This window comes from Fringilla coelebs, assembly GCF_963513975.1.
Source record: "Fringilla coelebs genome assembly, chromosome: 9".
Taxonomy (NCBI): domain Eukaryota; kingdom Metazoa; phylum Chordata; class Aves; order Passeriformes; family Fringillidae; genus Fringilla; species Fringilla coelebs.
Window position 1 is genome coordinate 10,637,633 of NC_140067.1, and position 27,286 is coordinate 10,664,918.

General features: G+C 43.8%; 1 protein-coding gene across 1 annotated transcript in view; it reads right to left on the minus strand.

Annotated features, from left to right (window-relative positions):
* Window positions 1-27,286, minus strand: part of PTPRF (protein tyrosine phosphatase receptor type F) — a gene marked incomplete at both ends in the record, with an annotated part of 243,257 nt that overhangs the window by 84,127 nt on the left and 131,844 nt on the right. The window contains 2 exons of the mRNA XM_084211481.1: window positions 4,220-4,330; window positions 20,602-20,790. Coding sequence (XP_084067607.1) covers window positions 4,220-4,330; window positions 20,602-20,790 — 300 coding nt within the window. The remainder of the gene's footprint in view (window positions 1-4,219; window positions 4,331-20,601; window positions 20,791-27,286) is intronic.

Sequence of the window (27,286 nt, forward strand, 5' to 3'; positions counted from 1 at the left end):
CTCCCTCCGTGTCTGAGCCTAAGCTACTGCCAAGTTCTCAAGGGTAAAACCCTGCAGAGGCCAGAGAATTGCTGCTAGGGACAGAGCAGCAATCCGAATTTCATTTTGGGTGATGGCTCCTTGGTGAAATTTGGCAAATAAAATTTCAGACTCCAAGGAGGGTTCCCTACTGCCAAATGAAATACTAGCCTGGCCTTTTCTAAAAGCAGACCAAGAAAGCACAGGTTTTTGCAGTAATACCATTTCTATTTACTGCAGTCTGATTTACTAGTTTGCAATTTGGGGACAAAGCAGATAATTCAGTTGTAAATGGCCATTTTTTTTTTTTAAAGTAGCAGTGCAGCTCCTTCTCTACAGTATGTGTAGCACTTTGGGATAGAGAACTCACTGCACTTGCTCCACTGGGATGTGCCTTAAAGGCCTGAAAAGCAGCACTTAAAAAGAGAAAACTGGGCAGCAGATTTCTCATTTGATGCCAAGTAGGCAGCCAGGGCTCCTGTAAATACTATTCTAATAGCACTGGCATTGCTCACTGCTGCAAGCAGCACTGGGGAACACTTGTAGTGAACTCCACAGTGTATTCTTACATACACTCTTCATCTGCTTCGTGTGTACAGACAGGAAAGGGCAAAAACCCCTTCATATAGGGAAAAAGGAAAATAACAATGCATCTGTTGTGGGGTGCACCACACAGGCCACCACCTTCACAGGCATTTCGTAGGACAAGACTTGTGGCTGAAAATTCTTGAAAAGTGAAATGAAAAGTGAAATGTGTTCTAAAAACCCCATAGTATAGGTGAATCAGTGCAATTACACTATACTCCCAGTGAGCACGACAAAATGACTTCACCTTTTTTTTTCCATGCTAGGTCTAATCTGCCTTCTACTCTTAAATCTATTTCTTAAATGTCTTGAATCAACATCTTGGATCTTTTGCTGCTAAATTAGACAGCAAACTCTCTGGATTAGAGGAATAACATCTTCCATGTTTCTATTCCCTTCCCTTCTCCCTGCAGCACCCTCAAGTCCCAAATCTAATCACTGTTACAATATACTCTGGTAGATGTAACCATGGACCACAAAAGGATGATTGTTTCTTCATGGCAGTAATGATAACATCCGGATCAGCACTGGCAAATGTGCTTGTGGTTAAGGGCCAGGGTAGGAATATGCCACTGTGAGCCCTTCAAAGTCCCTGCTATGGTCCAGATAGCTGCCTTGCCCTGGCATGCTCCCTGCTCTTGCTTTCACCCTTTTCTTGCCCCTCTGATGATCTGGATGTTTTGGGCCACCCTCCAGCAGCGGGAGGCAGTCAGCGCCCAGTGCTGATTCCAGCCCCTTCCCAGCTCAGCAGCAGCAGCCAGATAGACCCATCAGTCCACAAGCAGAAGGCTTATGAGGATTGCTTTCCAGCACACTTAGTAAGATGAAAATAATAGCTCCAAGGAAAATGCATCCATTTTCCTTTACAAATCCCTGGTGTGGAAATGTTTTAACTTTTAATGAAGTCCATCTGTGCAGAAGTGCTGGCTCTAAAGGATTTACAGAGACAAGACACTGGTGTAGCCTGCTACTTCCTCCTCCTGTTTTTCCATTGATATAGAAAGCCCTGAGCAGTGCCCAGATACTACTTCTCAGCACCCAGTCTCTTCCTTTGTTAGCATGAAAAGTATAAAGATGCTAATGAGCCTGTGCTTTCTAACACAGCCCACTCACAAAGGATTACCTGGGAGGCTAGGAAAGGGGAGAGAATATGATCAAAAACATAAATCCCCAGAGTCAAGAGACAAACAAACATTTGAACTATTAGAAAAGCAATAGGCTGTAAATGAGAGCAGGCAAAAGTAGTCCCAAGAACTACTCAGACTGGAAATTAGTGCTGCTGCTCAGCACTCAGCCATGCTTCCCGGGGAAGTGGACAACTGCTTGGGTATTCACTACAGTGAGGTCAATCATTATAAAACCACCAAGCAGTGGCGGTGCAGCCCACAGACTTAATTTCCACTGTAATTTAGCATTAATTAATGTCCCCTCTAGTAAACATGCAGGCACTTTCTAAAGATCCTACTACAAGTCACTGATGTGTCTGACAACAATACTGTAGGACGATCGCAAAAAGAAAAAAATCAGGGATTTCTATCCTGGAACCCAGACCTGAGAAAGTAAGATATTTCTATCTTTTTCCTTGCATTAAAAAAATAATATACTCTTCTCAGTTTGAGTAACTTTTTGAAGTCTTTAACTAATGTAGTAACAGTAAGACCTATTTTTTTGTAGAACATTTGCTATCAGACACTGTAAGCAAAAATACCATCTAGGACCTAGTATGCACAGGAAATATAATCTGATAACATCATCATAATTTATGGGGTGCCATGTCTTAAATATACAGAAAGACTTTATCAGGATCATCTAAGTTGGAGATTCACATTGTAAAGATTATGTGCAAGAAAAAGGCTTGTTCAAAACATTTATGTGTAAAAAAGTGACAGTTAACAGCAAAACATATGTCAAAGAACATGCTTTTGTTGGTGAACATGAGGATCCTCTCACATGTGCAGACCACCCACAGCCCATGCTTAGCCCCAACAAGACAGATGAACCTGGCTGAGCACAAGCCAAGTGTAAAATCCAGTACACTCCTCAGTCCTCCGGGATTCATTTGCTAAACAAAGAGCGTTCATTAGTAAGAAATTGTTAAGTTGTTAAGAAGAGGCTTTTCTACCTCTTGAAGCTTTTGTGCCTTTTTCAGCCACATGTCTATAGAAAATAGAACATTGACAGTCTGAGCATGTCACAGGAAGCAAAAGCATCCCAAATACTGCAGCAATACAGCTGGATATCCACACAAACCTATGCAAGTACAGCCAACCTGGTAACTAGAATCCTTTCTCTCAGAGAGCAAAGGGTCAATCTGGGATGAGTTTTAGTACAGCTTGCCTGGAAACTGAAATTGCAAGAATACAGGGAATTTAAAATCATCCATAAATACATTGTGAGAGTGAAATGAGTGATTCCACTGCATAGATATAGCTTCATCTTCTGAATATGCTTAATTGGATACTTCAGTCTTCCAAAGACTCTTACAATCCAAATTAGGCTGCAAAATAAAAAAGCAGTCCCCTATAATAAGCAACAAAAACAATGCCAGAAGCCAACCCTAGAAGCAAACACACAGCATGAGAACACTTTATCATTCTTATGTCCTCTTTCCATACTAACCCATCCATATACAGCATTAAGATTTTCTTTCTTTAAATCAGAGGAAGGAAGAAATGAGTATGAGATTTTATTATTAGTCTGTTGATTTACTATATGGAAATAAAATCTGGTTCTAACTTCCTAATAAGCACCAGCACAAGAATGTTTTTTCTTTTCCTTGGAAAACCTGTAACTACATTTCCCAGGGGTTCCTGACCAATGACTCTGGTGTTACAGAGTTTCATATGAAGCAGCATTTTTTTTTTTTCTTGCTGAAATTAACAGAAAGTGTACAGGGAATTTAGCACTTGCTTCTCTCCAAGCTAATTCAAACACCTTCAATGTAGAGCAACAAAACTGCCAGGAGACTAGCCTAATATAAAACCTAGTTATTTTGGTATGTTGAAAACAGTTTTAAATTGGCAACATAGCATAACCATTAGAAAAATTGCCTTACATGAGTTGTGGCTAATTTCCAGCAGGTTCCCAGTGTGAGCCATTAATACCCTGAGGCTCAATCACTGATGCATATAAGATGGATTAGGACAACTCCAAAAAAACTGTTCAGTTTTTAAAGGTACACATTCCAAAGCAGAGGCCTAAATATTGGCTCAGTATAGCTGAGCACCTCTGGCTGGTCAGAGCATGACCAGTTTTACACAACTCCACCAAAGGTTAGTTTATACTGAAACGATTAAGCCATGCCTTGATCTCAATCAAGATAACTGTGACACAGAAGTTAAGCAGCTTAAGAGAGAAAGGAATTCCCATTCTGCTCATGTTTCAGTATTTTACATAACACCATATAAACACCAAAACCATATTTGCTTTGTGAGTCAAACACAATGTAGATCAAAGATATCATTGAATTTAACTTGCTGGTTTTTGAACAAAAGACCCCATCACACAATCCACAGTGTGATCAGGGCAGAAGGCAGGGAACGTTCTCCTTTCACTGAAAACCACAGAGATTTTGGGAAGGAGGAGAATGACCTCCTTGGGTGGAAGCTGCTCTTACCTCGAACGTAAAGGTTGGCTGGGGCAGAGTAGCGGGTTCCTGCACTGTTGGTTGCAACACATTCGTATTTGCCTTGGTCTGACTCCTCACTGTTCTCTATTTGCAGAGCTCCTGTACACAAACAAGATGAAACAGACAATTCAGGTTATGGCAAATCTGGTAATCAGACCAACAGCCTCTGAAGAGGAAGGCCATGCCCCACACTTTTAAGGTATCCTCCTGGATAAATATTTCATGATGTTCCCTGGACCCATAAGATACCAGCATGCAGCCAAAGGTACCCAGTCTGCTGTTAGAAACTTGTGAAATTGATTATTGTTATTTTTCTAATGTGCAGGGAACAAATTACTGATTTATTTCTAACTATCCCAACCACTTCAATTTTTTTGCTTCAATACAGGAAGAAAACATACACATACACACATATTAATTACAGCTTCATATGGGACTCCTGCCTAATAAAAGGACCTTTAATAAGTCTTTAATCAAAACAGACAAGCACAAAGCACATTTAACTGCAGCTGTTTCTTATCTGATCCACACAAAGCCTAGCAAACACTCAACAAATTACAACCTTCCTGCAGAAATTGGCAGAATCCCATCCCTCCCACCTCAGCACTCTTCCTTGGTGAAGTCTCAAAACGACAGCTCTTTTTGAGAAAACACTTTGCTTTTCGTCAACTTTTTTCCACGTTAGCACTCTCTGTATTTTTTCAGATTTCATCATATACAATATAAAAACATTAGAAAGTTAGTCTGAGACATGAAAGATACCCACCAACGCAACGCACCCTCAATGCTGCACAGTGCTCATGAGAAGGCCACCCTCCCTGGGTCCCAGCTGCGCCTGCTCCCCCAGCTTTGGGTCAGGAATAGCTGTTTATCCCAGGCTGCACATTCCTTGGGATGGGATCTGATCCCACCCCCAAAGTGCTAAATGCACGAGGGGCTCATGTAAATAATGGCAGTAATTGTCAGGGCCCACAGAGTAGCAATTGACATGGGGAGCCTGTACAGTACCAGTGATGTGGAAGTGAGAGATGGTCTAAGCTGGTTTTCTCTCCATCTACTCTGGACACTGGTGTCCAGCAGCACTCAGCCTGGCAGCCTGGCCTTTCATCCAAATTCATGCACAGCACAGATGACTGCACAACTGGTCACATCTAAACTCCCTTAACTGGACTCCATATGCAGACTAAAAGATGGAGATGCAGAGAAAGAAAGAAGCAGGATGCATATGACAGCAACCTGGCACTGCAGGAGTGTGTGGCCTCTGGCCAGACACTGAAGTGGCTGCTGCTCAGCCTGCTTTCCCCAGGCATTGTGGGAATAATTTTTTAAGTGCCTCCAAGTGCTCAGATTCTGCTGGTTAGTATTGCCTGCAAGAAGGGAACTCTGCTCACAAACCATATACCAAACTAAAAAATGTTAACCCCTTTGCTTGTAATGATCTGAACTCATTTCTGCCTGCCACGGTTGAAAATGACCACTGAGAACTGCACTGAGAATAGCTGGTGAAATTGCCTTCTCCCTTCTTGCTGGTTCAAGCTGCAGAGGTCAAACTCAGTTTTTCTTATCATCAGAACAGAAGAAAAACTAATGTGAATCAACCACTGCCACCTACATTATTTAGAAGGATAAATTGAGACTGTAGCATAAGCCTATATGTCATGGGGAAAAATGAACTTCCCTGGGTTCTGCCATATAATAAAAATGATGTACAGAGCCCTCCCTATTGTTGCATTAGTGCTGGAAATGAGGCTTCAGCTAGACAGAGAAAGCTCGTTTGCAAAAAGTATTTCCACCTACTAACAAAAGGACCTGCCAGCTTGCCTGGCCACAGCACTCTCTGGACACCCGCAGGCTGAAGCCTACAGAACTCTGCTGCTCGATTCAAGGAAAAACAGTGAATTTCTACATCCTGTCTGGGAAAAACATCTTCAAGCAGACAGCAGCATGATAGGCAGTGGAGCAGGACAAAGTTTCCCAGCATTGACAAGATACAGAGAATCAGAGAATCTAGAAATGGAAAAGACCTATTAGGTTACCTCGTGCATCCCTGGGGGCCAGGGCAGGATAGTTCCCTGTTGTAAATGTACTTGTCTTGTGTCCAATTCCATTTTATATGTGCCAAGTGATAGGTCTTTCACCACTTCCTCAAGGAATTGATGCCACTGCCTGGTTATGCTCTCTGTCAGGAAGATTTTCTTGGAACTCACCATATATTAACCCTCTTTGTAATTTCTGCTCATCATTCCTTGGGCATGCATGTGCTGCAGAGCTCATTCCAAGTGCTTCCATCAAGCTTGTCTGGGAAAAGCTGTCTGTTGCAAAATATACCCAAGCTTAATAAAATACCCAACTGGCTGGGCTGGAAGCAGAGCCAGCTTCAATTGATAGTAGTGTCTGCCTAGAAAAAAACTAAGATCCCCAGATAATTCTGCCATAAACATATTACCCTTTTAGCCATTTAATACATATCACTGGTATTTTTTTTTTACCCTTTATACTCATGATCACCATGCCTCTTAAATGTCAATCAAACTGTTTTTCGTCTTTAGGGACCTCAACAGTGGAAAGAAAAAAGAGAATGAAGAAAATGAGAGGAGTTTCAAAAGAAATGTTGTTATTGCCTGTCAACACGGACTAATTTCTAGAATCATGCTATAAACATGCAACATGTCAGCAACTGCCTACAAACTGCTCAGGGACATTGGGCAAGGGACTCTGGGTTTGTCTGGGTTGGCACAACTATTCAAATTACAGTGTGTCAGGAGGAAGACAAGAAACCAGAGCAGAAGGAAGTTAACACAAACCTTTCATATGAAACAGAAAGAAAATAGGCCCTGCAATAAATCATCATTAGACAAACATACAGATCCTGCAGCATAACTGACAGCCAGCAGAAACTGGAGGGGTCGTGGTAAACTGATTGCAGTCAGTGGGGCTGTAGGGGTTTTCTTGAAGGACAACCTATAACTAAGTGATGGATCCAGGAAAGCGTAGGGTGTCTCAGAGTACAAAGATTTATGAATAAAGTTAAAAAGCTCAGACATTTCTGGAATCAGAAAGCTGGAGACAGACATGCATCTGAGACTTGGGAAAACTTCCTATAAAATGCTCTCAGCCCAAATTCAGTGATCCCAGAGAAAGAAAGACATCATCTCTTGGAGAGCTCATGTCTAGACTGGAGAGGACACATAGAGTACAGGAAAGTTAAGAGCTGAGTTCTGAGTAGCATGTTTCCCTGAAATTCATGGAAGCTGCATCCAGAGACACTCAAAAGCGCAGCAAATTCTTTGCCTTGACAAGTGCAAAGGATCTGATTTCTATTCCTAGCCCTGTCAACATCTCATAATCTTCTGCGCCTCTGCAAACCAGGGCTAGAAAGGCTGATTTACTTTTATTCATTACTTTGGGATTTATGTTGCATAAGCTGCTGAGTGAGGTCTCGTTCACACAGGATGTTACTGCAGACTTCTCACATGGACCCCCCCAGCGCTCCCGTGCCAGGTGCCTTGTTCCCATTTGTGTGGCTGAGTCCTGATGTGCAATCACACAGCAGGGCTTTGGTGGATGCATGAGGACCATCTACCACTAGGACAGGGATACAAGCACACGGAGGAGCAGTGAACAGCTTCTTTGGCAGCTTGGGGGGCTCTGCAGCAGCACATGCACATCAGAGTGAAACCTGTCCCTGCTGAGCACCACTTGACCCCCGCTGCTCCTCTGCAGCAGGGCTCCAGAGGAAGAGGGGAACAATTCCTCACCACACTGCCATGTCACATCAGCCTTGCTTGTGCCTCAGACCTGCTCCTGATAACACATCTCAGCTTATCAGAGAGCTGACAGCTCCTGAGAAAAACCCCCGGCTGCTCTCCCGTGCCAGGGAGAACGGTGACAAGGCAGAGTTTTCTAGGGCTGAGGGCAGGAGTCAGCCCTGCTGACTGACAAGCATTCCTTACTTAACATTCCTTATTCCTCTTTACTCTGTGCTGATATCTCCTGGCCAGCCTCTCCCTTTCCTCTCCTAGCTTTTCTTTTGCTCTTTAACTTGGGCACAGACAACAGCCCCGTTGCAGCTTTCCAAGATACTTATCTATTCAAATATACTTGTGCTCAGGCAGAATCATTAGGTGCAGTGACAGTGGTTAAAAGAAGCATTTAAAAAGTGCCCTGCACAGAGAAAGCACGGGGAAGGCAAATCCTGATAAGGGACGATTTTTGGCAGCACTGGGCACTGCTGTGCCATGGAGGGCTTGTCACTCTCTTCTCCAGGTGACAACCCAAATGTAGAAGGCTCTGAGCTGCCACACAGATTGATCTCTCTGAAATCTTGCTCCATAGCTCATTGGGAGCTTCTGCTCTCTTCTTCCAGAGAGCACCGCACGGAGCCAAACACCAGAGCTCCTGGGGCAATGCTTTTCTGTATCAATTCAGGTTGGAGCTCCATCCCCAGCAGTGGGAAAAGCTCTTTTTCTCTATCAGGGCATTTACAGTCTCAGTCCTCTGGGCTCACAACCGGGGGACTGACTTTTTGCCCTGGTTATAAAATCAGACATAGAATTAAATGCTCCTCTAAGCACCCAAGAGACAGAAAAACCAGGCTGCAGACACAGCACTCATCTAAGGAAAGGACTTGTAATGCAGATGCAAGGAATCCAGCTACCTGACCAAGGCCTTTCCTCTCAGCAAAGAGGCAAAGTTAGCCCACTTGCACACTAGAGCACACGGCTATCCTAAAACCCTCCCTTTTCTTTCCCCCTGCTTCCCATCAGCTTCTCTCACAAAAATACTACCTGACTTCTCCTCCAGCAGTATTCTTAGCACCCTCTTCAGCCAGTTCCCTCTTCAACAAGTGCTCAGGTGTGGGTCTCAATCCCTTTTCCTAAAAATTTCCTCCTAGGGAAGGAGATTTCTCTAATAAAATCCAGAGAGCTGTGCAGTAGGGTCAGAGACAATCCCAGACCAAATAAGCAGTCATAAATGTGAATATGGTGGACAAAGAAACAATGTGAAGCCCTGACAATGGGAGAGTTGGACTCTGAAATCCTGGCTGCTGCCCGAGATAACAAACACTTGCTGTGGGAGCTGTGAAAAAACACCAAACCATGTGAGAGTCACTAAAAATGAAAATAAGCACTTCCCATATTCACTATTTTTGGTAATTTATAACAGCAGCATCTCCCAGCTGTTCGAGAGGATTGTACCTAGCCTCCACAAGCTATTGGCACTGCCAAATATGCACAACAAGGTAACTACAAATGTATTTTCATTGTTAGTGTTCATTATGGTTATTATGCCTGCGAGGATGGGGATTGGCATACAAGGGGCCTGTTCTGGATGGCAGCACTGCTGAGAAATCACTCTTCTGAGCACCAGAGGCAGCTGCTGATAGTACCTGACTGCTGCCAGGAGCTGGACTCAGGCAGAGAGGGAGGAAAGGAGACCCAACATTCTCGGCAGCGTGAGGCCTCCTCTTAGACAGGAGATTTTCAGGATGCTCTGATCCCTCACTAGCAGGTACAGGGAATCTCGGGGGACTCTGCCTCAGAAGCAAAACTACAGCACTGTCAAAAGCACAGTAACACCTCTGTGCGCTTCTAAAGGGATATGAGTCAATCTGAATGTGACAGTAAGAAAAATGGCATTACAAGCATTTCCAGGCACTACCCCACCCAGCCTCCCCCTGACACTTCTCCTGCAAGCAGATCTCATTTTAAAATTGTTTTTCTTTTGCTTTCCTTTGGTGACTGGAAAAGCTCAAGAAACAGGAAGAAAATCCTATAATACACAAAGTACAACCAAATGTACAAACACATCCTCAAAAAGAGACAGCAAAATTCTTTTAGCTTCCTCTAATCTCTTTGGATAGCTTTACGCTCCAGCTCGCAGGATAGCGTTGAAATAATGGAGCTATATTTAAACCAGTTCACTTGGGACTGGAGAGGTTTAGCTACAGCTATACACAAGTCAGTGCAGGTGTTTACCTGGCTTCCCAGACAGCTTCTGACACCCAAGTGAGCTGATCTAAAGTTAATTCAGACAGACCTCTGCTACGCTGACGTCTGCAAGGAAGAAATACTCTTATGTATAGGAACCTCTGATATTTCCTGTGGTGACAGAAAAGTAACAAATAAATCTGACTGGAAAGGGATAATGCCTGAGATGATGGTATTTCTTTACCTCCTCATGTGTATCCAATCTAGTGCCTACTCAGTCCAGCACCCACTAGAAACACAACTGCGTTCTCCTCTCTCTACAGCCCACGGCAGGAACATGCACCCAGGTTTCACAAAGGGTTGAGTAAGTTAAATTGCAGAGAAATGCTGGAAATCAACATCTTACATTCTACTTTCAAAATTTAAATGGGACAGAACTTGCTTAAACATGGATTTGCTGATACTATCTGGGGGTCACCTTAAGAAGCCAGCTCTTGCCTAATCTGACAGGCATTTGCCAGCTCTATGTCTTTCAGATGAACAAACAGTGATTCCAAGATTAAATTACTATCAGTCCCAGAGGGGTAAAGAGTGAAGCTACAAATGGAAATTCTGAATTATGGATGGGAGTTCCTCCCATTTATGGGAAGCCAGAGATGTCTTGGACAGAAAGGACCAAATATGTGTGGGTAAGGTCAAAAGAGTTTGTTTGTAGATAAAAATCTCTTTGTGTTTGGAGGGGTGCGTGGTAGAATATCTCAGGTCATCCTCTGTCTAACCACATGCTGTTCCCTCCAGGTGGGCTTGCCACTGCTCTCACAGAAATGCCTCGGATACCATCCCAAGAACTCCGGACACACAACTCCTGGTGACACAGTCACAGCAGCAACGAAATGACACCAAAACCACCCCTTCCCCCCGAACATTATTACCAAAAGGGTTCATTTAGAGTAATTAGTTCACCCTTCCTTTCAGACCAAATTAATGGATTCCAAAGCATCAAACTTACCTTAATGAGGAACAAGAGTGCAGCTGGGTATAGAACATGGCAGAACAGTCACTTCTACATGGACACAACCTCACCATCATAAAAGCACTTTCAACTAATCTGTCATTATCTTTAGAAATTCAATGACCTCCATTTTAAATAAAAGGCATCAGGCTGACAGAAATCCTCTAGGAGAAGCCAGAGAGCAGCACGTGGCTTCTGTTTGCTCTCATGGAAATGTCATATTTGACATTCAAACAGGACACATATATTTTAAATAATGTCAAGAACACTCTTAAAATACCTCATCAGGACTCAAACGGGGGTGGGAAGGGGGTGGGGGTGCGGGAAACTTATGTTTTATGAAATGGATGGTTCTTTTCACAGAGATGCCATCGGTTCCCAAGCAGGACGTATGGAGCATCCATGTGGTTCTGGTGCTGAGTCACTAATGTCATCAGCTAGGACGGGCAAGCAGCAAAGCGTGCGGGGAGGCCCTGCGATGGCTGCACGCTCAGCGTGCTCGGCCGGGAGCTCGGAGCGGATGGCGAGTTAGCGTTCCATCTGTCACTTCATTTTAGCATTTCCAGTAGAAATAGGAGATGAAGAAATAGTTTTAAGGAGTTTGTAACATCACAGCTGTCAATCTCGAGTGTTCCAAAGGGAGGAATGACAGATATGTAAACCCATTCATATAAAAGTAAGGTTTGCAGTCTTCTTCCCTGACCTAGATTTGCTACAAAGGCAATTTAATGCAAATACGTATCAAATACCAATTCACATTTACTCAAAAATCACTTAACAGGAGCTGAAAACATTAACCCCCAGCAACAGAACCAGTTCCAAGAATAAGATTATTAACTTTCAGCAGTGATTCAGGGAAAAGGGCGAGGAAAAGGGAGAAGGGGGAAAACTGAACAAACAAGATTGTGTTGATTTATAGGTAGCAGTCAGTCTGTCAAGAAATCCAGAGGTCAGTCAAGAGGGGTAACCAAAATCACAAGAGAATTCAGAAGGGCCTTAGCACATAACGCTGATTAACACGCTAAAGTTAATCTAAAGAGACAGCTTTGAGTGCTTAGGCTAGAAAAAACAACACTCCAATTGGAAAGTGATTACTGGTGCACACAGGCTGTGAAAACTACTACGGGGACTGTGCACCAGACTGGGCTGGGCTGTCAAACCAGGGCTGGGTTTAATTAATGAGGGCTTAAACAGCCAGACACACTTCTGATTTATCTATTTAAAATAAACCTTAATGATGCAAAACAACATCAGAATGTCCAGCTCAGAAAGGGGGGGGCTGGGTCAGTGGTTCTCCACTATGCCATCACATTAGAGGGTGAGTGCACTTAAAAGAGAAACATGAAGAACACAAATGTGCCTCTTATCCCAGAGCCACGTTTGCTCAACCTTTCAAGAATTTTTCTCCTTCCATTTAGAGTTTCATGACCATCAGCAGCAGCACAGCTGAATTTGACTATTCTCTTGTGAAAATGTTACCTCCATACACTCACATCAAAGCAATCCATCTAAAAACCCCCCGAGACACTAGACCTCAGAAGGTCACAACTGTGTGGGAAGTACAGAGACTTTCAGGAGCTGCGAGAGATGTCAACTCTCCTGTGGTGGAGGCCTGGGAGCATTTCCCAAACTTTTGCAAACTTTCCATTGAATAACCCCCTTTCAACAGTGCAAAATTGCAATGGATGAGTCTACAAGAAACCACGCTAAAACCCAACTGAAATAAACACACTAGTGGGAGAGTGCAGATGAGCGAGAGCACTGGCAGAGTTAGGGCTGAGAGTAAAAGCTGGAGATGAGAAACACCGGAGGAGAAGGGACAAGGCAGACAGGAGATGGAGTGACGTGACAACTGGAGGCACATTTCAGCATTCTTACCTCTGATCGGTGTACCACCTGGTGAGGTAATTTGAATGCAAATAAGATTAGAGAGAAGCATTAGTACAAAGAGGAAAGGAAGAAAATTATAACTAAAAAGCAGAAAGTTTTTTTAAAGCTAGAATTTGTATTAGCGCGACAGGAATAAACAAAAAGAAACTGATGTGCAATAAAAGTCAGAGTGACACTCTCAGGAGGTTAGTAAAGCTTATTGCTTTCAGGAGTGCAGCATCCAGCCCTGCATCTTGCCATTAAAACCCCCACCCTCACAAACAGGGGCATAACTAAGCTGCCAAGGTGGCACTGCTGGCTGCCCTCACCGCTTGCATTCACCCACGCCACCGTTCAAGCAGTTGAGATGGAGGACACTTTGGGGAGATGGTGCAGTGCCCCTTCATTCCTCATACAGAACAAGGAGGGTGTGTCCTGGGGCTGTGTGACTGTCAGTGTGCTGGGCAGGACGGGTGGAAAGCACATGGCTGCGGGCACTCGGTGCAATTTGGCTTTGAGGTTAGAATGACCAGTGGGACAAAATCTGCTCACTTAAAGACATTAAACTAAGAGGAAAGTGTAATAAATCAGTTTTGAGTCATTCTCCACATTCGCATAACCCTTGCATTGGGTTCCCTCTGGCAAAGAAATTGGTGTCATGCAGAATTAACTTTACATACAGAAATATTTTGAAATGGAGTGGTTTCTGGTAATGTTACAATGGCACGCTAGCCAGACCTCTGTTGTTCCTGTCTCATTTGGATGTTAGCAGAAGAAAGGAATCCCTACCCTCTTTATAAGGCACTGGAGATAATTTTACATGCTGTAATGAAGAGTATCTTATAAGGAGGGCTTCTCTGGGAGTAAGGTTAAATTATCCTGTTGCAATAATCTTTAAAGGTTCATTTTATGAGGTCAAGGTATTTAGCAAGTGGAGGCTCCACTGGTCAGTGTTTCGAGGTCAGTGTACAATCAATACTGAAGCATGATGGAGAAGCTCCAGCTGGGCAAATTGGCAAGGAACCCTTCTAATCCCCACTTTTGTCCCCTTGGTCTTAATTTGCACATATGAAGGCTGTTAGTATAAGGGAGAGATTCATGCAAATTTAATCTGTAGGCAGTTCATGGTATGTGTTGGTTTTATGCAGATTTGTAGGATCTGAATACCAAGCACTTACCAAAGAAAACTGAGGAGTTTAAACAGACAGAAAAATAGGGTTAAACAGGACACAGTGTGTCAAATCATGTTCAGTGTATTGATTAATAAATACCAGTATGCATACAAGAGTGTCGTGTATCTCAGATTTACAGCTCATTCCATTATCCACAACAATGATCACCCAATGGGAAAGAAAGACAGAAAAGAATTTCTGTAAATACAAAGAAGGCATATTTTAAGCACATTTAACTTGCCTCTTAAAAAGTAATTAAAATATTTATATTCTTCTTTTCTAACTACCCTTCCTTTAGGCAGAGTCCATTTTTGAAGCAGGAGCGCAACTCACACTACTCATTTTAGCATTTTCCTCTGCCAAGATGACACTATCCCGTTTTAACTTTATGTCTCATTATATTTTCTGATGCCTTCTATCCAGAGATGACTGAAGCATCAGGAAAAATCTTGCAGAGACTGAAGTTGTGGGTAATCTCTCTCTTGGAATAATAATTTGCTGCTTACTTATGTATCTTAGTAACTACTTCTACCCTTAACAGAACAATTATACCCAGAGATATTTGCATGGAATAGCACAGCCATGGAAAACAGGGTTATTTCTCTTTGCCTGTTTGGAAAGTTTGCCAAGTGACAGTTTTGCCCTGTTTGGTCTAGGGCATTCCTGCTCTGGTGTACTGTGTGCTCCCCACCCCACCCCATTCCTTCCAATTTTCAGAGTTAAGAAAAGCATCACCACCATGTGTCACTTCCCACGGGAATGATGCAATGACTTTGAGTACAAGCCCAAGGGGCCGAAAACATTACTTCCTTATCTCTTATCTGGCTGAAATAGGGTTTGTTGCTCTGTCCTAGAACTGAAAAGATTTGCAGGAAATCTTTTTATCTACTCCCTGCAGAGGCTCAACCCTTTCTCTGTTATGCAATTGTCCATACAGAGCTCTAGAAGCAACTGCATACTTGAAGCAGATTCCCTAAAATGTTAAATGTGGCCAGCTAATTTTTTTCAAGAGTTAAATCCCAATCCTCCTTGCCTCTGAATGCCATCCAAACCTTGTGGGAGCAACACACAAAGGTTTGCTGTATTTACTGCAGTGTTTGTCCCACGTCTCTCTCACCTTTGCAAAGTTAAGACATTCACTTTTCACTCAGAGGACACCGTTTACAGAGTGTGCACAAGGCTTTTCAGTAGGACCCCAAATTTCCTCATCAAGAAGGAACAAACTGAAGTTTCCCTTTATTCTTCACATCATGGGATGATTCTTCTCTGCCTGCTGTCCTTTTAGGGTGTCCCTCAAACGGACAAATCACAGCACACAGGCCACAGAGTGCCAACGTAAGAGAGTCCATCAAGTGATGAAGGTGCCATCCCTCAAATGGTTACTGAGGCCAACTTGTGCTCTGTGATCACCAAGCTGCTTTATGCAAAGGGCACCCCAAGATCAAACTTCAAACCCAGTTCCTTGTGTTTGAAAGGTTTGAAACACTCATAAGGAAGGAGAGTTTACTTCCTCTTCATGATACCAGACATTGAGAAACACCCCCTACATTCACCTCAGTCAGGATTGAGCGCTGGCCCTGATATTCTCTGTGTACTGGAAGCATCCAGTCAGACACCCAAAGCAAGGAAAAACATAGGATGATACACTGGAAAACCCCCTGGGGTAATTTGTGTCAGTATTTCCCAGTGCGGAGAATTCTCTTGGAGAAGGGACTTCACTCTGCTGACAAACTCACCACAGGCTTACTGACACACCACTTCCTTGTAGGAACCTAAACCACCAAAAAATCACTCCAAAGCAACATCAGCAGAGAAACCAGGGCTCGTGCTAGCAGCAACTGAGCACTAGAGCACTGAATCCCAGGGAACTCTGACAGTGCTTTTGGCTACTTCCTAGCATAGGTTATGGGGAAACTCTTTTTAAAAGTGAAAGACTACTTGCCACCATGAGTCTGAAGGTATTCCACAATTGCTGTCTGTACCTCACACAGCAACACTGAGGTGTGCAGTTAGGTTCTTCCAGGAGACAAAATTTCAGGGGTCAACTGGCTGTTGTTGGCCACTATATTTCTTCAACCCTTTTCCAGTCAGTCCTTTCTGAGAGAGCATCCATCTGGTGTGGGTTCCCTGATCCTTTTGGATAAAACCACCCAATCTCCATTCTTTTACATTGTCCTTACATCTTGTCCCAAGCCAATGCCTATCTGATGTCTGGACTCGAAGCTGTTCCTTGCTAAGAGCTGAACATCTGCTGGATACTGACTGCTGGGTATTATAGGTGAAGCAGGATGTGGACATCATGGCCACTTCACTGGGACAAAGAGGCACCAGCTCTTTCTGCATGATAGCTCTGGGCATGTTGGGTTTTCTTTTTGCCTCCAAGTAAGCAGTGTTTCTACTGATAGGATCAAGCCTAAATGAAACTGCTTGCTGCTAACTCTGAGAGCCCAAATGCAGCAAGGTGATATAGTGAGCTAGCTCCCACTGCTTCTGTGTTAGAGGCACCTTCACTTTTCCAGAGAGTGACTAAAGTCACCTGCAGAGTTCTCTTTAATACTCTACTTGCAGTTAATTGTCTAGAAGGTGCACTAGGATCTAGGGCATGGTTCTGTAACTGAGTTAATTGAAAGTGATTATGAGAGAACGATACTTTTTGTAATACCAAGTTCTCTATTAGATGAAAGATAATGCTTTCTGAATTTCTGGTGTTTCCCTACATGGCAAAAACTTATGTTAACAGTCAGAATAGCTATTTATTCTAATTTGACATTTTGTTCATAGGTTTTCTGAAGAGCAAGGTGGAAGAGGAATTCTTCAGCTATGAAAATCACTGGAGACATTCAAGAGCTTTGAGAGTATGAATTCCAACTGAGTTGCTTTGAAGTCCTTTAGGAGCTTCTGATCCAAGAATCTGTACAGAAGAACTGTAAAGCATCAGCACAATCTGATCTATACTGAGAGAGCTTCCACCACATCATTAACTGATTTTAAAACATGGTTAGAGGTGCAGCATTGACTCTGGCTGCCAGAACTCATGTGTGTCATCACTTGCAATACCACAGTGCCTGGACAGTTTTAAAATCAGTTCAGCCAAACTAATTTTAAATGTGTTAGCATGCTGGGGAGATTTCTCAGCCCAGAGCTGGCCTTAGATCCTGTGTCGCTGACTGAGAGGCAATGAGTGAAGCTACACACCCCAGGGGGAGAACAGGGAGTTGTCCTGAGTCACTGCACTTGCAGAACAGCAGCCTCCCCACAAGAGGTGGGAAGTATTAGCAAGATGAACAAGGGAGAATTTGCTACAGCCAGCATGAGTCAGAGACCTTGCTTTTGCCTTGATGTAGGAAAATAGAGATGAAACCCTCTATTTATTTGTGTTCTCATCTCTTTAGCTATTAGCCTAACATTTACTTGCAAAACTACCCAAGAACTGGACTTAAAACAGAATTAAGCTTTAGCTGGGAAGAAAAAAAACTAAGCAATGGTAAGAAATAGTTAAAAACCCCTCCAAATACAGAGTTATGCTGTCAGAAGGTGTAACAGGGAAAGTGCATATACACACATATGGATATCATTACTAAAAGAGGGAGAGTAGGATACAAGGCAGATTTATGAACTGTCCATTTGCTCCTGACAAAAACACCAGTTTGCTGGGCTTAAAAAAGCCCACAATGGTGGCTTGGATGTCTTAACCACAAACTCTAGTACCTTGACAGAAGATGAACAGAACCCTAGAAACTGATGTTCAGAGCCCCCTGGGGCACATGATCTGACTTCATGCAAGTTCAAGGACCTGCCTGAAGCCCCAGAGCACTGCCAGCCCACATAACTGTGAGTGTCAGAAGACAGCACCTTTCCCAAACATGCTGCTTCTTTACCTCTAACTATTTATACCATACTAGGAGCCTGAAGAAACAGAATCATCCCTCAATCCCCTCTCTACATCAGACTCCAAAGCTGCTTTGACCTTCGTGCCCTATATTTGGTACATGTGAATACTAATATATGATGTACTCATTGAAGGTCGGACACTATATACACAGTGCTGGGCTCACAATGTGCTGCAGCTATTTTAACTATATTACATCTGTCTTGCTTTTATTGGGTTTTAATTAAATGAAATTAAATGAGGGTATATTAAGATTGAGATAGTATAAACTGACATTCATGCAGATATGCCAGCCTGACTATAAGATATGATCTTAATGGAGCAGAGACTTTGCAAACTATTAAACTCTACCATATAATGAGGTATCTATTTAAATACTCTTTTCTTTGAAAAGCAACTCTGCCCAACTATGGTGTAGTGTTGGAGGGCTCAATTAACACCTAGCAGAGTGAATGTGAAACTGCCCAAGCCATCACATTGCTCATACAGGGTGCTGCAGTAACCTAAGTGGGACTCAGGCACTTCAAAAGTGCAGGCTCTACTTTATGTCCATTACAAATATAGGAAAAAAAAACCCACAAGTGCAAACAGGGTTTGAATCTCTGGCTCATGAGAAGCTGCAAACTTCATACTCCCCACTCATGCCAGGGTGGAGCAGAGCCTTGGTGAATCTTGGCACCGGATCACCAGATCCCTGGAAAAAAACCTTGAAATTCATATTTGGAAGTCTCTTGCACTGAACTGTAGAAACCTCCCATACTACATTAGAGAGCTAATCAATTTCTTTTGTGAGTCTGAGGATGTGTGTTGCTCATTGATTTCTAAAAGGTTCCCTTGACACCTCCCTTGGTAATTACTGCGTCTTCCGCAAGTAGCCGGCTCTGGAGTTTGAATCCCAGGTGAAATATTCAATTGAAATGTTGCTGAAGAACAGCAAATAGGAATCAAAACTTGGACACTGTGACAGGCTTTACTAGTTTGTTTTTAAACTTTCTATCTCACCGAACTTGTGAAGCAGCTGGTAGAGAGGCAGCCAAGTGCCTGTGAAAAGGAGGCTGGAGAACGTACAGCAAGTGCATCAGAGGCTGCCTTGCTGCTCATTTATGGTAATTTCTGATGCTGATTTAGTCAGCTACAAAGTGAAACACATCCATGTGCACTTTCCTATTGCTGCTTCCTAAAGCTTCTCAGAATAATTAACAAGTGTGATATTTTCTTCCAGCACAAACAGATCAAGATTAAACCATGCTGTGGGGGAGATGAGCTAAAGGTCACTGGGAAATTTCATAAACTATAAATGCATTAGTATAATTAGCATTCACTGGTACATCAAGGTGGGATCAGGAGTGTCAGGCTGGGTTCTATTTTTGCTGAGAGTGATGTCTCACTTACCCACTCCTCCAAGTACAAACCTACTTATCATCCAAGCATCATCAAATGTATGCAGAAGACTCCTGCTATGGAGAAGCATTTCAAGATGTTCACCTTGGTTAGAAGATGGTGATTCCCTGGCAGCAGCACTCGTAACAAATAGCTTTTGAGTGCCCACAGATAATCACGGCCAAGCAAGGCAGTCTGCTTCATATTTAAGCATGAGACCTCTCCAGACCACAGTTGTTCCAGCTCTGGTCCCTTCTGTACTTTGTGTAGGGCACCAGGGGCTTTCTCCCCAGACGAAAACTGCTGTGTAGTTGTGCTGTGCCTTGTTAAACAGCCACTCTAATTCACACTGTGGAGCTCCACTTCATCAGTGAATAAAGCAATGTTTTATTTTCTTTAATTCTCTAATGGGCCTTACAGTCCTGGGAGACTGAACAGTGCAGTAGAAAAACTGAATTCCTTGCTAAAATGAGTGCTTTCTTAGCTACCTCCAAGAAGTAACCATTTGTATTTCAAAAGCTAGTATTTGGCTTGTCACACAAAAGAATCAAAAAGAAATGGTATATTTCAAAACTGTGTCCATCTTCTCTTCCTTTGAAAACCACAGAATTGCTGCTTTTTGGATTTTTTTTTTTTTGCTTGTGGTGTCACACAGTAAGGATGGCAATGAGCTCAACAGAAAGCAGAGCACTGTCTTGCAGAGTGTGTATAAGGAGTGAAGTTGCATATGACCAGTGATTGTAAAATCTCAACCAGTATCTCATTATCCTGATTTGCACTGTGCTACTCTTAAAAACACCTGAGATCCACTGAGTTGGTACTGAAATGTCCGAGCCTACCAAGGATTTGGGGAATATCAAGACGGTCTACCGAAGAAGATATCCAGGTGATGTTCCAAAAGGCACGTCCACTCTAACAGACATTTTAACAAGCCACGATATCCTGCCAGACAGGATCAGCTCCAAAAACTGCTTTTACATCGTAAAAGAAACAAGCTCAGAGCAAATTGACATTTGGGTTTAGAATTGCATTTCAGTGAAAATATAACAGCAGCATGTAAAGAGAAAAGGGAGGAAGAGTGAGGAGGCTGGGAAGGCTTACTTGCTTCGCTACCTTACCCGAGCGGAGCTGCTTGATTCGCCCATTGCTGGTGGCAGTGTCCACGGGCAGGAAGTCCTTGAACCAGGAGATTTCGGGATCAGGGTTACCACTGGCAGCACAGAGCATCGTGGCTGTGCGGGCCTTTTCCACCACCTTCAGCTGCGGGCCCATGTCAATGGTTGGGAAGCCAGCTGGGAGGTGGTCTTCTGCAAGAGGAAAAAACACACCAGGTTAAAGAGAAACACTCCAGCCTAGCAATGGGATACAGTTGCAGTGACAGCAGTGCCACCCTACAGCATCTGTGTCTCTGCTGGAAAACAGCAGCCTGACTTCCCTACTGAGAAGGTTATCAAGCCCTTAAAGCACATTAGGCTCTATAATGAGCATTCATTACACCAATAGAAGCTTCCACTAAATTTAACTCCATTTAAATCAATTGCCTTGGGAAATGTTCATAATTTTCATTGATACGTAAGCTCCATCCATTGTTGTTAATAATTCAGTAAAAGCAGGTATTTGACTTTTCGTGGGAGGACTGAGTTGAAGATAACAGACAAAAAAACCCCAAAAAACCAAAGAGTTTGAGACATCGTGAAAAACAACAACTAAACAATAAAAGCCTTTAGAAAGGTCCAGAGAGGCCCTTTTTTCTTCTTTTTTGACTAGCATTATTCTGTCACATTGGTAGGATAGACTGTAAATTTCTTCCCCATGCCTCAAAATCTGATTCAGAAGGCTTTTAAAAACTAATGAATGTAAAGCTAATGAGCCACACTCTGCTCATGAGCTGCCCGGCCAGACTGTGCTGTGGCAAGCTCCTGGTGCATTTTCTGGGCTCTGGAAAGCAACAGAGGCGTGCAAGAAATGGCCAGTGCATGCTCTGGCATGGCTTACTACAATCCTGTGAAACAAAGCACCCCCTTAACTGCTGAAATCATTCATACAGTAGGTAGAAAAACAGTTAATTTGGTTTGTTGCTGCAGAGCACGCTCAGGTAGGCTGGGTGGAATACATTAGGCAGCCTTCACTGATAAGCCAAGGCATGCTCCAACATCATCATTCAATAGCAGCTGCAGAACTGAGCTCACTTATTCATTCTGTGGCAAGATGTAATGTACTCTGCTAAGCCTGAACTGCAATCAAAAGCACATACTTTTGCAGAAAAAAAGAACTTGAAGAACATTAAGAAGCTTTTAAAGCACCAGAAACTCAATTATTTTCTGTATGTTTCTTCTTTCCCTGTTTTAAGCAAACTTCTTCTTTGGCAAATCCGATTCTGTAAGGCTCCCAGCTCTCTGCAGTGTTTAAACAAACAAGACCTTAGCATCTTCCCAAGTCCCAGAGGAGTCTGAACTTGTACAATCTGATTCTTCCTGCTATCACTGCACATCTGTACTGCTCACAGGAAGATACCAGCAATAGGTCACCTCAGGTGCTTCCTTCTACCTCTACTGCCGCACCTGCAGCACGAACATGGCCTGTGGTAGCTAATCTTGCACATGTCTATCTAAGATCTCGACAGAATTCCCAAGACCCTTGACTTGTTCGCACATCAAGACGGTAGCACAAGGCAACAGCTGCTAGAAACAGACAAAAAAAAAAGGCCTGGGAATATAATTTAGATGAGAGTGACTATGAAGCACTCAAGGTTTTCTACAGGAAAAAAGGCTCCTGATGTTTATTAAAAGCACAAACTGTATTTTGTCTCCCAGATCGACCTCCTGAGAACCTCTCTCATCATGAGCAAACACAAGTGGAATTATATTTTTTTTAAATGAAAGGTACTATGAAATTTACTTCCTTTTAAATTTGCTCTCCATTGATTTTCAGAGACAAAAGCTACATAGAGCTTAACTGGAATGACACCAGCACCAGCATTCAATAGCCAGCAACAGAAGCACTCAATACTGAGCAACCACAATGTATACTCCTACATGGCTGAAAAGAAACAAAAGAAGGGTACATACAAAAGTACAACATGGTACAGATTTAAAAGCAAAGGAAGATACATAGAAAAAGCAGTAAATAGTAACAGTCCCTTGGATTAAGGAAGGCCAAGTTTGCCTATAGTGAAGCACCTTGCCATTTAGGGTATTGAAAAGAGAGTTTACTCTGGGAAGGCTGAAACCCTGAAGTGATCTAATCTAATCACCACGATTACCATTGACAATCTTTTCTGGTTTGCACAAGATTTTACAAAGAATGCACTGAGCTAAGTATCACCCAGTCAACTTCATCCAAAGTCTGTGCAGAGGCTTAGCACATAGCTAAAAGCAAACCTGAAACAAACCAGCATTTGTACATGAAATCTCTTTCCTGTCTGCTATGATCCCTGACCACAGACAGGAGAGAGACCAGAGTCCTTCACAGTGTCTGATCCACAGGTACACGACCAGTCTGCTTCACTGGAGTGACTGTTCAATCAAAATTAGCAGTTTGTGATGAGCCACAGACCAGCAGAAATTACACCATCTAACCTTGACTTCACGGAGTACAACAGAGAGACACTGATTACAAACACCCAGCAGCAAAGCTGCCTCTGCTGTACTAGAACTCTTGGCTCAAGCCTTTTCTACTCTCTGAAGTTAAATACAAGGCTGCTCCCACACCATCCACCCCCTGCAAGGCCAAGTCATTACAGAGCCCAGGCGAGAACGCTGGGCACTCATCAGCTGAACAGAAGGGCACAGGATCACCACCACCAGGGGATGATCCTCAGTACCCACACCCCCTCCATGCTGGACACAGACAAGCACAGCCAGCCATGCAAGGTTCATGCAGTGCACAGTCTTTTCCCTCTTAACTGCATACGAGCCCCAAAACTATTGTGGGAAATGATAGTAGCAGAGAAACGGTGCATCCTTCATAGTCAGAGCCACAGCATCTTTCCTGGGCTAGCACTGGTACTGGTACAGCCCAGTTTCTGTGCATGCCTGGAAGAACTCCCCCAAGCAGCGCTGGCATGCCTGCATCTACCAAGCAAGGACTTGCCTGATCCCTTGCCAATCAAACACAGAGGCAGCCCTGGTGTTTAAGAGCAGCAGTGTGATTCCAGAAGGCTGTAGTCCCAGGTCACATCATTGTGTGATGAGATGCCTAGGGAAATCTGACAGCTGGTCTCTGATGACACCTCAGACACCCAGAGGCTGGAGTTCACGTGCTGCTAGTGCCGTGGTAGCTTCGGGGAACATGTGCTGGGGACAAGCTCAGAACATCCGGGGATACAGCTCAAGAGGAGAACAAGCACCTCTCCAGAGGTGGTCCAAGGTGTCCCTGTACCATCATGAAATGGGGAGCCTCAACCACTCCAGGTCTCGCCTGCATTGTGTGGCTCTGGCAGCCCCCCAAAACCCTCCTGGCAAAGAGTGGCTTTGGAGAAAACCTGAGCTGGCCACAGCGCAGAGCCCAGCCCAGAACAAGCCCACGCCTGCCCCGTCAGCAGCACTCCTGGAGAGATAACAGGGCTGAGTTCCAGCCGGGCTTGGCGCTGCTGACTTCACTGGGGCGGCGAGGGATGTGTCTGTGTTCAAACACTCCAGACCACGATAGCAGCTCAGAGCTGCTCTTGCCGTGCCTTGCCCTCAGGCAAAAGTCTAATCTGGGTATAATTATGAGGCTCAGTCATGCCTCGGCTCCTTTCAGCCCTTGCTCTCTGTACTAACTTGTCTGCACACGGAGCTTGTCAGTAATAGCCAACCTCCTATTCCAGCCAATACGAGGATACTCTTATTTGAGAAAATGAGGTTGTCAGCACTTGGTTTTATTTGAGGATAGCCAGTGTGCCTTCACTGCACATTAGAACAGGCTATGAATCTGCTTTCAAGTGCATACCATCGAAACCAGTTTTTATTTCTGGGTTTCAGGTACTTTCAGACAGTAGAAATTAAGTTAGAGCAAGCAAAATGTAGGCACAACAGGATTTCTGGGGGCACTGCAAGCTCTAACTGCCTTCACAGAATTGAGCAGCAGCAGCAGAAGTGACAGAGGAAAGCAGGAACAGAGGAGAGAAGAAGGAGGAAAGAGGAGGGAAACAAAAAGAGAGAAAAGAACAAACGAGTGGGTTTTGCAGTTACAAACTGAGACTTAGAAAATCCACAACCCGGCTGAGGTCTTGCTAGCAGCAGTCACCAAGGAGACAGGAATGTCCCCCTGGCATCTAGCATGACAGCATGGGCAGAGGATATCTCCTCTCACTTGACAGCTCCCTTTGCTAATCTTCTTTCTGAGGTGACAGAAATCTAACCCCTGCTCTCATACAGCTCTTTTGTGCCAAAGATTTCTCATCTTTAAGGGAAAAGCTAAGGTAAGAAACCTTTCCCACAGCCCCAAACTGGAGCGGAGACCTCCTTTAGAGCAGCTACAATTACATGGCTTGTTCCCCAGCCCCCCAGAAAACTACCTTTCCTGAGGATGCTGCTGTGAGAGACATACCCCTCGGTGTGCCCTTATTTTCTGCATCACTCGAAATATCAGGTGATGATAAGGGACATAGAGGCAATTGCAATTTATGTCTTACAAGAAGCATGGATCAGCCCCAGCATGGAATGGTGTGTAGATAACAGCTGCTTGCAGAAATGGCCTGCAGAGGAGTCTGTGGTGAGCACAGCTGTTGACAGCTGAATCCTGCAGGATTACCCCCAGGATTTTGCTGAAAACTTGTAATCTCTCACAGGACAGAAAAGTTGGAGGAGCTGAATATCAAATTGCTACCAGCACAAACATTGCAGAGCACTCACTGCTCTTGCAGCCAAGCAGTTGTGTTTTGGGGGATCAAATCCTGACTTGGCACCTGTAAAACCTTCCCGCTACCACTGTTTATTTCCTCTGTGTCAACGTAGGAAATGGTATTTTAGAAATGATAGTGCAAACTGTAAACACGTTTATGGGAGTTATTTGTCACATTCTTCTTCCTATAAAAGCCAGGCTTGCTTACTATCATGAGTCCAATTGTTCAGACTGCTGAGGGAGAGTTAAAAAATGATACCAAACATAATTTGAAAATAGGAAAAAGTAGCTTTTCTATACATTACAGCTACAGCTGCAAGGGTAAATCTCTTACAATCTATCAAAACCACTGCCCCACTGGAAGGGGTGCTCTCAACTCCTTTCAAGTGAGATATTGGGCCTTATCCCCATACAGGGCTGGAAATGGCTTATCTGGGCCACTGGCTGCCGCCAGCCTGCATCAGCTGAGGAACTTCCAGATCAACATCAATTTTAGGGTCTTGGCAGGGATGATTAAAACACAAAGCTGCTTTGTTTTCAGTTCTGCCAGCTATCTGAAACCACTCAGGAGTGTGTGGTGCTAGGGACAAGCCAGGAAATGGATTGAGGGCAGCGAGATCTCTGATAAATGTCTTTGACTGTGGTCAGCATTGCACAGGAGCAGGATATACAAACCAAAAGCTATTTCACATGTTCCTTATCCATTTGGTGAGGCAGGCTGGGATCACACACCCAGTTCACGTCACCAGGGCTGAACTGATCCTGCCCAGATATGGTGGTTTGATGCACTGTAGCACAGGATGTTGCAGGGATAACCCTTGTCTACTGACAGACTCTTTCCTGATGGATCAAAGGAATTACTTTGCAAATTTTGCAAGCTTCCAAATCTCTCTTTGTGACACAGAAACGCATTTGCAAATGCAAAATTATCAGCACAAGGATGATAGCCTGGGTAGCTGGCAATATTTACTAATGAAAGACGCAAGCCAGTAACATTGTAAGCACACCACAAAGCAGGACATCTGTTTGCTGAATAAACAGCCCTGATTCCTTCAGCACAGGTTACACGGCACAGCTATTCAATTACCTCAAGACAATCAAAAGCAGCAATCCAGCGGCCCAGAAGAACGGCATCACTTTACATGATAAGAAAACCCTGACATCACTCTGCTCAGGTTCAACTGAAGCTGCACAAAGAGCATTTCATCAGCCATTTTGAGGCACTGCTCTCTTTCTGCATCCTTCTTACACAAGTCCCTAAAGAGGTGCACCACAAATATTATCCAAATTCATGGTCTCCGAGGGCTGCCCAGGATTGGGCTGCCGCCCATGCGGGGAGCGGCGGGCGGAGCGCATTTGTGCGAGCCGGCGGCAGAGCCAAGTCTCATCCCGGCTAATGAACACCCCCCTCGACATTGGCACCGCCTTGGAATTGCCTAAGGAAAAGGTGGGGCAGTGAAACCAACCTGTTTCAAAGGCAGCACAGTCTTAATTACTGGGTTAGTAAGTATAAAACAGTTTCAGGCAGGCAGAAAATACAAACAGTCATCTATTGATGACAAGGCTTTTAATGACAAATCTGCTGGCTTTGGATGACATCATGCCAACGTGACATGCTGAAGCCGTGTACTGAAAATGGGGAGAAGGGCACAGATGAATGGGTGGGTGTGGAAACAAGCTCCAGAAAGACTTCTCTGTTTCATGGTGTAACCACATGAATTACTGCACAAGAGCTTACAGTAAACAAAGTATTTGCTATCTCTTATAGAGATCACAGCACCAGCAAAACAGCTCACAAAAGAAAGAATCTGAGTCAGTTCAAAACAAAGAAAGTACTGTAAGGAAAATTCAAGAAAATACGAGACCTGACATGGCAGAAGAGGATAAACTGTCAAACAGATTCCTGCTCCAGGGGCTCACAGCGTGGGAGCTCACGGGACCTGCTTGTTCCAGAGCTTATGAGCCCATAAAACACCT